Source organism: Mesoplodon mirus (assembly GCF_964341445.2).
Source record: "Mesoplodon mirus genome assembly, chromosome: 11".
In the NCBI taxonomy this organism is placed as follows: Eukaryota; Metazoa; Chordata; class Mammalia; order Artiodactyla; family Ziphiidae; genus Mesoplodon; species Mesoplodon mirus.
This window is the reverse complement of record NC_138987.1, coordinates 98,337,490-98,351,285: the sequence shown is the minus strand read 5'-3', so window position 1 is coordinate 98,351,285 and position 13,796 is coordinate 98,337,490. Positions and strand designations below refer to the sequence as shown.

The 13,796-nt window shown below is 43.2% G+C and overlaps 1 protein-coding gene across 1 annotated transcript in view; it reads left to right on the top strand.

Annotated features, from left to right (window-relative positions):
* The window catches only part of LOC309812277 (RAD51-associated protein 1-like), a gene marked incomplete at its 3' end in the record, with an annotated part of 39,586 nt that extends 27,489 nt beyond the window's left edge, over positions 1 to 12,097 (top strand). The window contains 7 exon segments of the mRNA XM_082635950.1: positions 3,302 to 3,474; positions 5,063 to 5,123; positions 8,492 to 8,506; positions 8,509 to 8,528; positions 8,530 to 8,621; positions 10,971 to 11,146; positions 11,856 to 12,097. Of these exon segments, the coding sequence (XP_082492076.1) occupies positions 3,302 to 3,474; positions 5,063 to 5,123; positions 8,492 to 8,506; positions 8,509 to 8,528; positions 8,530 to 8,621; positions 10,971 to 11,146; positions 11,856 to 12,097 (779 nt within the window).
* Positions 12,098 to 13,796: the final 1,699 nt, after the last annotated feature.

Below are 13,796 nucleotides of genomic sequence, written 5' to 3'. Positions count from 1 at the left end.
CTTGTCACAGACCACTTGATCATTTGACGTAAGTCATCACTGAATCAATAACGTCTCCCCCTCCCCAGGCGTTTTCCCTCCTATATTTTCTGTTAGTAAATAGCATCACCCTCAGTCAGCAGAGGTGCCTCAGGTACCTGCACCCTTCACATCCGTTCAGCAAGCTCTAGTCCATTTCCTGCGTTTCTCAAAAACGCTCTCTCCTTCCACTTGCTGCCTTTACTCTGACTACTAACGGGCATCCTTGCCTTGACTGGTAACCTACTCGGGCCTACCCATCAAGCCACTCTAGCCAGAGGGAGTTTCCTAAAATAAAATCTGAGCCCAAACACCCCTCTGCTTAAAATCCACACACATACCCCTTAGCCTGTTTAGTTCACAAACTATTTCGAATCAGGCTGGCCCCTGTCCCCTGCTTCAACCTTGTCCCATGCTGCCCACGTTCACCTTTGACCCCCTGCCACACCACACTGGGTGCTAGTACCCGTGGCTCCAGGTCTTCAGATGGTTCTTATTTGCCTTCTTTCCATTGCTAATTCCTACTTGTCCTTGAAGACTCAGAATCAACTTGGCTCCTTAAAACATTGTATTTGAATGTCTGTGTCCTGCAGGGACCAGACTGTATATTCCTCCAGGTGATGCTGTTGTCATTCACCTGTTTAGTTTTCCTGCTGTTACCATGTTAACGAATTGAAGGATGAAAACCATAGGATCATCTCAATAGATGCAGAAAAAGCTTTCAACAAAATTCAACACCCATTTATGATAAACTCTCCAGAAAGGCATAGAGGGACCTTACCTCTATAATAAAGGCCATATATGACAAAGCCACAGCCAACATCGTTCTCAATGGTGAAAAACTGAAACCATTTCCACTAAGATCAGGAACAAGACAAGGCTGCCCACTCTCACCACTATTATTCAACATACTTTTGGAAGTTAGCCACAGCCGATCAGAGATGAAAAAGAAATAAAGGAAATCCAAATCGGAAAAGAAGAAGTAAAACTGTCACTGTTTGCAGATGACATGATACTATACATAGAGAATCCTAAAGATACTACCAGAAAACTACTGGAGCTAAACAATAAACTTGGTAAAATAGCAGGATGCAAAATTAATGCACAGAAATCTCTTGCATTCCTATACACTAATGATGAAAAATCTGAAAAAGAAATTAAGGAAACACTCCCATTTACCACTGCAACAAAAAGAATAAAATACCTAGGAATAAACCTAACTAAGGAGACAAAAGGCCTGTATGCAGAAAACTATAAGACACTGATGAAAGAAATAAAAGATGATACAAACAAATGGAGAGATACCATTTCTTGGATTGGAAGAATCAACATTGTGAAAATGACTAAAGTACCCAAAGCAACCTACAGATTCAATGCAATCTCTATCAAACCATCAATGGCATTTTTCACAAAACTAGAACAAACAATGTCACAATTTGTATGGAAACACAAAGGACCCCACATAGCCAAAGCAATCTTGAGAAAGAAAAACAGAGCTGGAAGATTCAGGCTCCCGGACTTCAGACCATACTACAAAGCTACAGTAATCAAGGCAATATGGTACTGGCACAAAAGCAGAATTATAGATCAATGGAACAGAATAGAAAGCCCAGAGATAAACCCATGGACACATGGTCACCTTATTTTTGATAAAGGAGGCAAGAATATACAATGGAGAAAAGACAGCCTCTTCAATAAGTGGTGCTGGGAAAACTGGACAGCTAAATGTAAAAGAATGAGATTAGAACACTCCCTAACACCATACACAAAAATAAACTCAAAATGGATTAGAGACCTAAATGTAAGGCCAGACACTATCAAACTCTTAGAGGAAAACATAGGCAGAACACTCTATGACATAAACCACAGCAAGATCCTTTCTGACCCACCTCCTAGAGAAATGGAATAAAAACAAAAATAAACAAATGCGACCTAATGAAACTTAAAACCTTTTGCACAGTAAAGGAAACCATAAACAAGACCAAAAGACAACCCTCAGAATGGGAGAAAATATTTGCAAACAAAGCAACTGACAAAGGATTAATCTCCAAAATATACAAGCAGCTCATGCAGCTTAATATCAAAAAAAACAAACAACCCAATCCAAAAATGGACAGAAAACCTAAATAGACATTTCTCTTTCCTTTTGTTTGTTCACTTTTTAGATTCCACATGTAAGTGAAGTCATACTGTATTTGTCTTCCTTTGTCATTAAATTCATTTAAAAAATCTTTCCTGTTGGGCTTCCCTGGTGGCGCAGTGGTTGAGAGTCTGCCTGCCGATGCAGGGGACGTGGGTTCAAGCCCCGGTCCAGGAAGATCCCACATGCTGCAGAGCGGCTGGGCCCGTGAGCCATGGCAGCTGAGCCTGCGCGTCTGGAGCCTGTGCTCTGCAATGGGAGAGGCCACAACAGTGAGAGGCCCACGTACAGAAAAGAAAAAAATCTTTCCTGTGTATTTGTACTTTGATTGCAAAGTGCCTCAAGTCCATTTTGGAAACAGACAGGGTACAAAGTCATTTTTATTAAATCTTTATTTTGTTTTAAATCACTAAAAATTATTACATCCTTACTGTACCCAAGTCAAACAACAGAGAAGTGACTACAAAATCCCTTGCCCTGCCCCCATCTAGGTAACCAGTTAACAGCATTTGCAAATAACTGTAATGTCCCATTTCTCCAACCTCAGTTTCCTCATCTGTAAAATCTAGGCTGCCTGCAATACTAAATATCCTCTGTACATCCTCGTCTGCTGAGATTTTGTTGAACTTTTCTTTCTATACTTTATATAACACAATGCACATAATGTATGGAATATACATTTTTAAATTATGCATTTTGCACGCTTCTTTTTCAACTTTCATACACGTCTTCCCTTGCCAAATCGCAATACTTCAGAGGGTGTCTAACCCAGATTAATCAGACAATTTGAAAACTTAGCTTTATACTCGTCTTATGTGTTCTTTTTTGAAAGCTTGCCTGACAAATTTACTTCTCTAGAACAATGCCTACTTTAGAGTTCTTTATCAGTAACATGAGGCTAACAACCCCTCATGATAATCAGGTTGCTCTGAGGATGTGATGAGATTAGATGTGGGATGGGACTCATAAGTGCTGGCCATTTGTACTTCCTTCTCCCTGCAAAGCCTGGAGAGTGAAAAGAAGTCAGGGGGGTAAGGGGGGTTCTTAATTAATTATTGTCCACCCTCGCCTGAGCAGATATGTGGAGCAGCGTGCTCTGGAGAGGAGATTTCCACGTGAGGTTTCTCTTTCTTTCCCCTGCAGTCTACACCTACATTCAAAGCTGGTTCTACCGATCCCCAGAGGTGATCCTGGGCCATCCCTACAACATGGCCATTGATATGTGGAGCCTGGGCTGCATCATGGCCAAGCTGTACATGGGCTACCCCCTGTTTCCTGGGGAGAACGAGGGGGAGCAGCTAGCCTGCATCATGGAGGTGAGGGGGACCCGGCTGCCTTCCAGCCAATGCCCTCGGGATGGGTAACTTCCGCTCTCAGACTCCAGGCTGCATCGGACTCACTCTAGGGCAATGGCCTGCATCTGTTTATGGGACAGGGTTGGATGTTTTGAAATTATGTACACTTTTGAGTTGACATCTAACCTTTTTATCATAAATTTAAGTAACTGCAAAGGATGTAACTTCCAGCATATTGTGAATAGTGACATTTAAAATAAAACTGTTATACCAGTCTTTCAAATATAGTCCAAAGAATCTAAAAACCAGGCTGACATGACACCCATTGAAATCTGTGCACTGTTCAGTTGTTAGTTACCATCTTAACTTTCTGGGAAGAATATCACCCAATGAAAAGGTTTTACCAAGACTCTCATATGATTATTTATTATACCTGCTATTCTTTTACTTAAAGACATCTTGTTAAGCCAAATTAGACAACATAGGAGAAAATAATCCTAAAAATCAGAAATTTCACATTTTAGGATTTCCCCAGGCAACAAAGATATTTTTGACTCTGAACAAAGACATATCTAATTCCTCTCTCTCAACCTATCTATCCATTCATCCCAAATCTCCATTTTCTAGATTGTCTTAAAGTTAAATGTTGGTTGGGGAGACACATACATCCTTGAGAATTAATGTAGAGATTCATCTTATGGTTGAAACTGATAATAAAGTATTCAAATAATTTAGTTAGTAGTAGCTATAAGTGATAGCTATGGTGGGATGAACACTGCCCTGGAAATCAGTAAACCTGGAGGCTAGTCCTCCTTTGGCAAGTCACTTCCCTGGTCTGGATCTCTGTAAAATGAGGGGACCAGAGTCCATGGCTTCTAAGGTTGATGATGGATGATTCAGTGAAGCATCCCTGAGCCAATCATCCTCCAATTTCCGAGGAGAATGGAGGGCATGGGATCTGGGTGGAGGTTCCTCCTGCCCCAGAACTGCAGCTTCCTCCTGACCTCAGTCAGTGAGGCTGAGGAACAGGAGGGCAGGGTCATGAAGAGACAACCTGGGAACCTGGCTGCAAGGACAGGGGCCCAGAGCTGAGGGGGATGCCTGTCATTTCTCTCTTCTGTGTGCACCCCTATAGGTTGCAGTGGGGAAAGGTGACCAAGCAGGTGTTACTCTTGTCTTTTCAGAAGATATTTTGTCATATCGTGGTCTGATGCCCATCTGGTGATTTCCACCTCCTTTTCCTTTCCTCCCTTCCCATGCTCTGAGCTGGGATGTGTCGCTCCTTAATTCAGGGGTGGTCCGCAGCTGCACTGGTTTACTTGCTTGGACAGTGGGATCTGGCTGCTCTCACGAGTGGCCTATCTAGTAGGTGCTGATGTCTGTTTAGAATAATGTGGGTGGTGTCAGTGCTCGGGATACTGAAACAGCCCTGGATTAGGAGTCAAGTCTCAGGCTCTGGACCTGCTCTGCCACTGGCTTGAGGTTATCGCTTAATATCCTGGGTCCTTATCTGTAGAAGACAACGTTTAGCTGAAGTTCCACCCAGTTCTAACAGTCTTGGAATGTGTGACTCCAGAGGAGTGAATCCACTGCTTTGTCCTTGTTGAAGGTGCTGGGCTTGCCACCAACCCACTTCATCCAGACGGCCTCCAGGAGACAGACATTCTTTGGGGAGTCCCAGGTCTGACTCTCTTTTTCCTGTTGTAGCTGATGAGGTTTCCCAGCCCTGGAAGACACCTTCCATGCCCTACACCCCATATGATGCTCTTCCTCTGGCCCCACCCCAAAAGGCAGACTGTGCTTAGAGGTTTCTTTCAGAAAAGTAAAAAGATGCTGAGCCGTGGTACCAGGTGCATGATGGAGATGGGTGGGGCAGTCACTGGGAACGAGGTCTCGGCAGTGAAGATGCACAGGTGCCGAGAATGACCAGGTTCCTGCTCAGAAGGCCTATCAGCAGATCTTGAAACCCCAAAAGATTAGAACTCTACCCTCTCCTAACAATTCTCCCCACCTCCCCTAGCAGCTTGCCTGCCCGCTCGCACTATGCACGGTGAAGGAAATCAAAGAGCAGAAGCGTCTTTGCAAGAATAGTGGAAAATTCCATTGCTGCAGTTTATCATTAACGGAGCCTTATTCTTTCCTGCTGAAATTCTCTTAATCCCCCAGTCCCTTACTATTCCAGATTCATTGCAACTTTGGTGTAAAATGTGTAAGCAAGGGCTGTCAGCTATGGCTTGTCAATTTTGTATAGGACATCTGCCTTATTGCTGGAATTAAGCTTCATCCACAGCCTACATGCTGCACCCCCCCATCCCAGTTCCCAGACTCTGGATTTTATGATCCTCTGTCTTTCAAGCCAAGTTGTGCTGTACAGGACGGACCGGTGGATCAATGAAGTCCAACTTGGGCAGGGCTTCTGGGCCACAGTGAACCAGAAGATGAAGCCAGTCTCAGATCTAAAATCCCTTTGCTAAGGGATTCCCGTGTACAAAAAGCCATAGTGGCCCTAATGTCAGCCTAGTGGAGTGAAGCCAGATGTGAGGGACGAGGGCTCCACAGACGGGCTCCCTGCCATCTGGAACGATAGTGTCGTCAGCTTAGTGCACAGGCTCACACTGTTGTTCCCAGCCCTCCTGCCTCTTATTTTCACCCAGCAGTGGCCTCAAAATGGTTAGACAAATCACATAATTTCTCTCCACATCTTGTCCCATCAATAGGAAAGTCAAAAAACACCACCCTGGGGGACCCTCCTGGACAAAAGTGTTTCAGTCATGTTGATGGGCAGTCGGTATATATTGGTTCAGCCACCTGGGGGTTAAAATGCAGTCTATTTCTGTACCAGTTGGTTAAAAAGCCACAGCCCTGAGCCCACGATCCAGAAACTAAAATTTTAAGGTCTGGCAAGAAAAGGTCCTCCAGGATCCCCCTCCAATGCCAAGACTGTCATCCACTCGGATTGGTCAGCCCCATACCAGAGCAGTCTGATGGCAGCAGAGGCTCTGTCTGACTCGCTGGTATAACTTATGCAGGGGGCAATGGAACTGGTCTCTGGACCCCAGATATACTTTTCCCATCCACCACTTTTAATTCAGCCTTTTGGATTTCAGAGGATTTAGGGAAAGACAAGTAGGAGCATTGGTGTTCCCTCCTGCTAGACAAAGACAATGTGGGAAGAGTCACATCTCAAGCCTATAACCCTGAACTCAAGAGACTGTACTTGGGGGAATCAAAAGGAAGGGAATATAGGCATTTTGGTAAGAGGGTACCAAAGACATACACATGTCCATTTCATAGAGTACCCGATTTTTACCATCAGCACTAGGCTTCCGAGTGTGGTTTTGGTAGCAAAATCACACATCTTCCCTTCCTGCGTAAGAAAGGACGTTATTGGGAGCTGCATCCTCATCCGTGTTTCCCAAATTTTATTTGATTATAAGAATCATTTGGGTTCTTGGGAAAAATGCTAATCCCCAGGATCCTCCTATGGTATAGTGTGTTTGAGGTGGGACTCAGGAGTCTGTATGTTTTTTACAGCAGCTTGTGATGAGGCAAGTTTGGAAACACTGTATCCACTTAAGTTCTTGGCTCTCCCTTCCCCAGGTTTGGGCTGCCAAGAGGTCCTCAGCCCCCAGCCACCCCTAGTTAATACCCTTAATTAAGAGGAAAGTTGTTTCTTCAAAGGTAGCAAGATATGTAGATGCTCCAGGCAACAAGAGGAGGTGTGGAGAATAATGAGATATTGGGGAAGGTCAGAGAGGTAGGAAAAACTTGTACAAGAAAAGCCATTACATAAGGATGACTGTAGGAGCTATGTTATTTGTAAGCCCATGAATCTAATTCTTCTTTGGCCATTTATGAAAAGACAGTATAGGATAAGGTGGGAGCCCTGGTGCCACAGTCAGAAAGGAGTTCACAGGACCTGTGCCCTATGCAGTACCCCCAGCCCATTTTTTTCTATATAAACACACACATACCCATGTGTGTATATACACACATACACACATTCATGGGCTCTTCTAGGAATTCAGTAAGAGCAGGTGTTCTGTTGGACGCCCTGCAAATTATATTGATTGCAAAAGTAATTAGAAGCATTTCATTATGTACCTTCCAGGATGTCTATTGTATGAACCCCGAGTTTTTGTGAGAATTTCATGAAATGTGTCAATTTTGCATGTGTGTATATACATATCCGCCCTTTTACATGTATATTTACAAGGTGTGAGCATATATGGTCACCTTTCTGCACATGCTCACCAGGACCGAGATGTCCAAACGAGTGGTCTTGCCTTCAAGGCATTGCACTGTGTTCTCAGGCCACCTTTGGACCTGTCTTCAGGGGTTTCTTTTCAGCAATGACAGAAGATACATTTGGTGAGGGCTTTAATCAGTGGAAATGGCTGAAGAAAATCATTCCAAGCAGTGTCTTAAGCCACCAAGTTTGATCATTCCAGTTATGGACAAAATTTTGACGCGACTGTAAAAATAAGAAATGAGGTTAACTTGCTTGTGTGGCTTGTACATGAGCTCTGAAAGTCAATCCTTCTCCTAAAATGACTTTCCTGTTATTCCTCATGGGTGTCCCAAATTCTCACGTTTTGGGGTGAGGAAGGATCAAGGGCATAGATAAGCCAAGAATGGACAACATGCTTTTTGTTCAGAGCAGACCGTTTCTGTCACTTCAGATTTACTTTACTATTATTATTCTCCTCCTCCTCCTCCTCGTCATCATTATCATTATCGTTATTATTTTACGTTGGTTAATGTTAAACCATTAAAATCATTTGATTGATTCCAGGAGGAGGTGGTGGCTCAGAACATGCCGAGTAGTAGGAAGTTATTTGTAAAAGTAAATTGTATTCATTGGATAATTTACGTGTGGTTATTTTAAACTAAGACTGCGGGTGTGTTTGTCTGTGTGTGAGGGGGCAGGAGAGCTGCAGAGACCACTCCCAGAAGCAGCATGGTTGAGTGAACAGCTGTGATGTGACCAATGCATAGTCACACCTGGAACTAAACACATAATGTTATATCTCTAAAGATTCCAAAGGTTTTCCTAAAACATAACCAACAACAGGGGGAAAAAAAAGATACCCGGATTCCAAGGATCTCACCATGGTGCTGAAAACCTACGACACCAGTTTCCTGGACTTTCTGAGAAAGTGTTTGGTGTGAGTTTGTCAGGGTGTCTTTGCTTCTGGGCTTCCTCTTCAATACTGTACTTTCCCACATGTTTGCTGGTGAAAGTCTGGGGCTGGGAGGCAGTCACGGGACATAATAAACACGGACCATAGATCTTTAGAGTCTACGAGATGCTTTCCTATCTGTTGCCTCATCAGCCTGCTCTCTCCACTGTCCATCCTGTGTGGTCAGTGGGACAGACGATTTGATGTTGTGAGACATGGAGCCTGAGGCTCGAGAGGTTCAGTGACTTGCCCTGGATTACACAGCGTGCGGGTCGAGCTTGCTTCCTTCTTGCCCTGACCGCCTGGAAGCAAGGCTGCAGGCAAGTCCTCAATGTTTTCTCCTTCATGAACTGAAGCCAAGGTCTCCAGAGAGTCTGTTGTATCAATAACTATTCGCATACATGCCCAGTACAAGCTGCTTTCAGGCCCCTTCCCACCCATTCCCCTAGGGTTTAGAGTCTAAATCCTCTCCTATTAGGGAACTAGGGAAAGGGTGATCTATAAACTATTTATTGTGCACAGCTTTTTAGAATCTATAGGCATATTTTGAATCTTAGAAAGTAGGCTCTGTACTTCACCCAAGTCATAGTATTGATAAAAAAAAAAAACCCAATAGTCCACAAAGCACCTTAGAACAGTACCTAGTTTAGAAGGTATTTAGAAAATACTAGCTGTTGTCACCAATTTTAAAGAGGTTATGCAAGTCTGTCTCCACTGAGTGGCAAATAAATTAGCCACGTGATATTGGACAAGTCATTGTCTCTCTGGGCTTCAGTTTCCTTTTCTGTAGAGTGGGGTATTACTAAGGTCTCTTCCAGCTGTATTAGTCCTATAATTGTTTAGTATTTTTAGAAGACCATACCTTTATGTTCTCTCATTCCTTCAGCGGGATGAAGTAGTTTTAGCAAAATACTACTCTTCTGGCATTTGTGCATCTGGAGTTTAGGTACTAGCTCAGAAAATAAACCACCAGGGACTGCCGGAAGTTTTCCCATCTGCGGGGTCATGCTACCCATCTGAAAAATGGAGATAGAGAAGGATCCTGTGCCCCATCATGACCCCCACTCCACCCCAGCCTCTTGCTGAGGCGATAGAATGAATGGCCATTAACTCGTAACAGAAACTCAGTACTGAGACCGAGGTGGGTAATCCAGAAACTCAGAGCCAAGAATGAAATTATTCTCCTTTTTAGTGCAAAGGGCTGGTTGCTCACACCTTGTAAGAGGCAGTCATGCTGTCAGGGCCTGTTGTTTTATTACTTCATATTTGGCTAATTAGCAAGTCTTTGAGAGACTAAAATTTTTGGGTCAGATTTAATAGGAATAAATGTAAAGTTCTGCGTCTAGGTTTTATAGGCTAACTCTAGGAGTTCAGGAGAGGCGAGGTGTAGCTTAACAGCAGTTCATTGGACAAAGAACTGGGAACTTGAGTTGTTTAGACCTTGATGAGTCTGAAATATTAATGCCATCTCCTTGCAGTTAGTAGCTATTCCCAGCATGATGGACACCAGTTAGATAACAGCTGAGCTTTCCTATCTAGGAAGGAGCTGACCATGTCATATGATCAATAATTAGTAGTCATGTAAGTGTTTTCAGATAGTTGAAGGGTTGTGACATAAAAGATGGATTAGTTGTCTCATTCTGTATGATGCTAATGGGTAGAATTTAAGTCCGGGTCAGAGTTACTGGGCTAAAAGTTCCTGAGAAGTGAATCTTGGCTCAATGAAAATGAAGAACTTTTAAAGAATTGGAGTTTTTAAAAACTGGAATAGCTAGTTCTGTGAGTTAGTGCCATGTTACTATAATTACTCAAGAAAGGCAAGATGATTCCATGGTGGGTCAAGTGTATTTTGTCAAGTGTATTTTGTTACTGCATTAGCAGTTTGGATTACCTCCAAGTCCCCTCATGATCTTAATATTCTAGTGTTCTATAATGTTCTTTGTGATATATTTGGAGGTCCAAATTCCATAGTTTGGGAATCACAATTAAGCATCTCTTCATTTTGATGTTTAGTTTATTAAACCGTAAATCCCACTGGTTTGGATTTTCTATAATATTTCTTGTAACGGAATTTGGGCTCCGAGATATTCTTTGGCTTGTCATACACATTTTCTAAAAAGATCATTTCCAATAGTTGCCTCCAGGTACTTTAAAACTATATGTCATAAGCTCTGTTCTATGGTATCTTTGAGTTTTAACATAGCTTAAATGGGTTCTTTAAAAATGAACCATTTTTATATCTTATTTAGGTTCTTTATTGGGGTCTTTGAAAATATTTCATTATTAAAAAGGGAAGTAAAACCCTAACCGATGCTAGGCTTTGTTGGTGTATAGCTGGGAGCCTTCTCTTCGCATGACCCCTGACCAGGCCCTCAAGCATGCTTGGATTCATGAGCCGTGGAACCTCAAAGCACAGCCCAGGCTTCAGACCTTGAGGAAATCCAGTCTCTGTTTCCCTTCTGAGGCCAGGAAGGACAAGGTTCAAGGGCAACATCACTTGGGCAAAAAAGGTACAGTACCTCAAATAGCCAGTCCTATTTCCATAATCCAGGGGGTCAGACATCTCTGGAGGATTGCATGCCAATTTCTCTGAGCTCAACCTTGGTTAATTATTCTGGCTTCATCACTACTGGCCTGCCACTTCTTAATTTGGGGATTTTCCTCTTTCAGGAAACTCAGTTGTGGCTGGATTCTCCTTTTTTTTTTGCCCTCTCATCATTAGGAATTTCCGTGTTTCTCCTATCTCCAATTCCTATTCGCCTCCTTTCCTTTCCTTTCAATGTGTCCTGCTCTGCAAGCCCTATAATTACCTTTTGAATTTTTATCAGATTATGGAATTATACAAGTAACTTTTATATGCAATATAGCATCATGGTTATGTCCTTGGACACTGGAGTCAGGTTGCCTAGGATAAATTCTGGCCCTACCACTTATGAGCTGTGGGCCCTTGGGCAATTTACTTAACCTCTCTGTGCCACAGTTTCTCCATTTATGAGAATGAGAATAATGCCTGTTCTCTCTAGTTGCAGGAAGGATCAAAGGAACCAGTAAGTGTAAAGGGCTTAGAATAGTGCCTGGCACACAGAATGTGCTTTACAAATGACTTGTTTTTGTATCATTACAACCAGATTTCCCCAAAATGATTTAGAGCCTAATGGACGGTTAGAATATAATTCATATTTGAACACTTACTTGTTCCTGCTCTCTCCTCTTTGGCAGAGGTGATCCTTCAAATAGAGACTAAAGACAAAATCAAAGAAGGCGCCACTAAACAGGATCAGAATTCAGGTAATCAGCGGGGCTCTGTCCAGCACACAGCTGAAGTCCAGCTGCCTCATATAGCAGAAGCTTCCGGAAAGCCCGAGGCAGTTGTTGGGCCAGCGGAGTCCAAGACCTCCACAGGACAACAAAACAAAAACTGCTCCCCCAAGAACACAAACACCTTACCACCTATTGTGTGACCCGAGAGGAGGCTGTGTCCTGTTCCTTTCCACCCGTGATTTGTATTAGAGACGGCACTTATATTGTACAATACTTAAGACTGTTGTTTTTTAATGCATAAAGGCTTAAAACAAACAAACAAACTTCTATTCACATGGCCTATTGGCATGATTCCTATGATGAGGGATTGGAAAGGGTGTCCCTGCACCCATGCTCCTTCCTTATGCCCTCGATGAAATACAACAATGGGTGCGTGTGTGGGGAGATGGGGTGGGGAGAGAGTTAAGTACTCAGTGTTGCAGCATCACTGAGAGGACTCTAAATAATTTAAAAAACCACTTTTTTCCTCTTGCCCAAGACAGTCAGGATTCTGGTTTGAAAATGACAGAAGCTGAGTTCAAACTAGTTTAAACAACAAAGGACATTTATTGGTTTATGTGACTGGGGAATCAGGAGGGGTAAGTGTAGACACAGCAAGATCTAGGAATTCAGACAAGATCATGGAGCTCAGACTCCCTCTCCCCCATTAGTCTTGCTTCTTTTTACGGTTAACTTCACTCTGAAGACAAGCTCTACCCAGAAGTTAAGATGACCACTCTCAGCCAGTCAAAAGATGCAGTCCTCCTGCTGGTAGGAGAGCCTCAGAGATGACTGACCGGATTTGAACTCATCACTGTGTCTGAGATATTGGGATCCTCTGATTGGCCAGTCTGGGTCACAAGCCCACAGTGTGGTGTGGTGTGGTGGCAGTGCCATGACTGATGCTTCTCCAGGACCACGTGGAGTAGGGGACAACAGGTTTCCCAAAGGACGGAAGACGAGCAAACTACGGGAGGTATCCACTCATCCACCACCTGCCCTTCTAGTCTTTACCTACACGAACTGAGTCTGTATATGGTTGTAATTATAGTACAGATAAATGTGTACAAGACTCAAGATCGTAACATCATAAACATCACACACGGCTTCATAGTTTTCATTTTAATCAGTGTGTAACTGTCCATGAAGGGAGACACCAGGTAATTGAAGCTATGGGTTTGGATGAGATCACCTAGGGAAGATAGTAGAGAGTAGCAGAGGGTCAAGAGAAAGTCCTGGGAAAGACAATCATGTAAGGGGTTGACAAAGTCGAGTAGAGCCCGAGAGATGTAGAAAAATAGGGAAACTAGAAACCAGAGGAGGAGGAAGTTTCTAAAAGGAAGGATGGAGAATAAAAAATAGCTGGAGCATGTAAAATTCAGAAAATGCTTCTAAAGTGGGGTGACGTGGACATTAAGTCAGAGCAGTGTCAGAAGAGGTGACTTGTCCCAGGTCCTACAGCCAGAAAGGTACAGAACTGGCAACAGAACTCAGGTATTCTGGACCTTTTTTGACACCAACTGTCTGCAACCATGGATAAAGCTGAGGTGGACAGTTATTCTGCGGAGACAGAGAGGATTAATTAATCCTAATTAAGAGGATTTAGATTGGATATTGAAAAATATTTACAAGGTTATAAAGGGCTGAAATGACGTTTGATAAATTGTGGCTTACTTTTAGGGACCACTTGAAAGCAGGGGAGCCGCAAGGCACAGCCGGGGGGATCCAAAGACAACAGGCCAAATGGCGTTTGGTGGGGTCTCTCAGGCCGGCCGTATTTTTCTTCTGCTAGCCATCGGATCCTTTTTTCATTGCTGAGATTGCTTCACCTTACTGTCCCATTGGATGCCAAGGAAACAA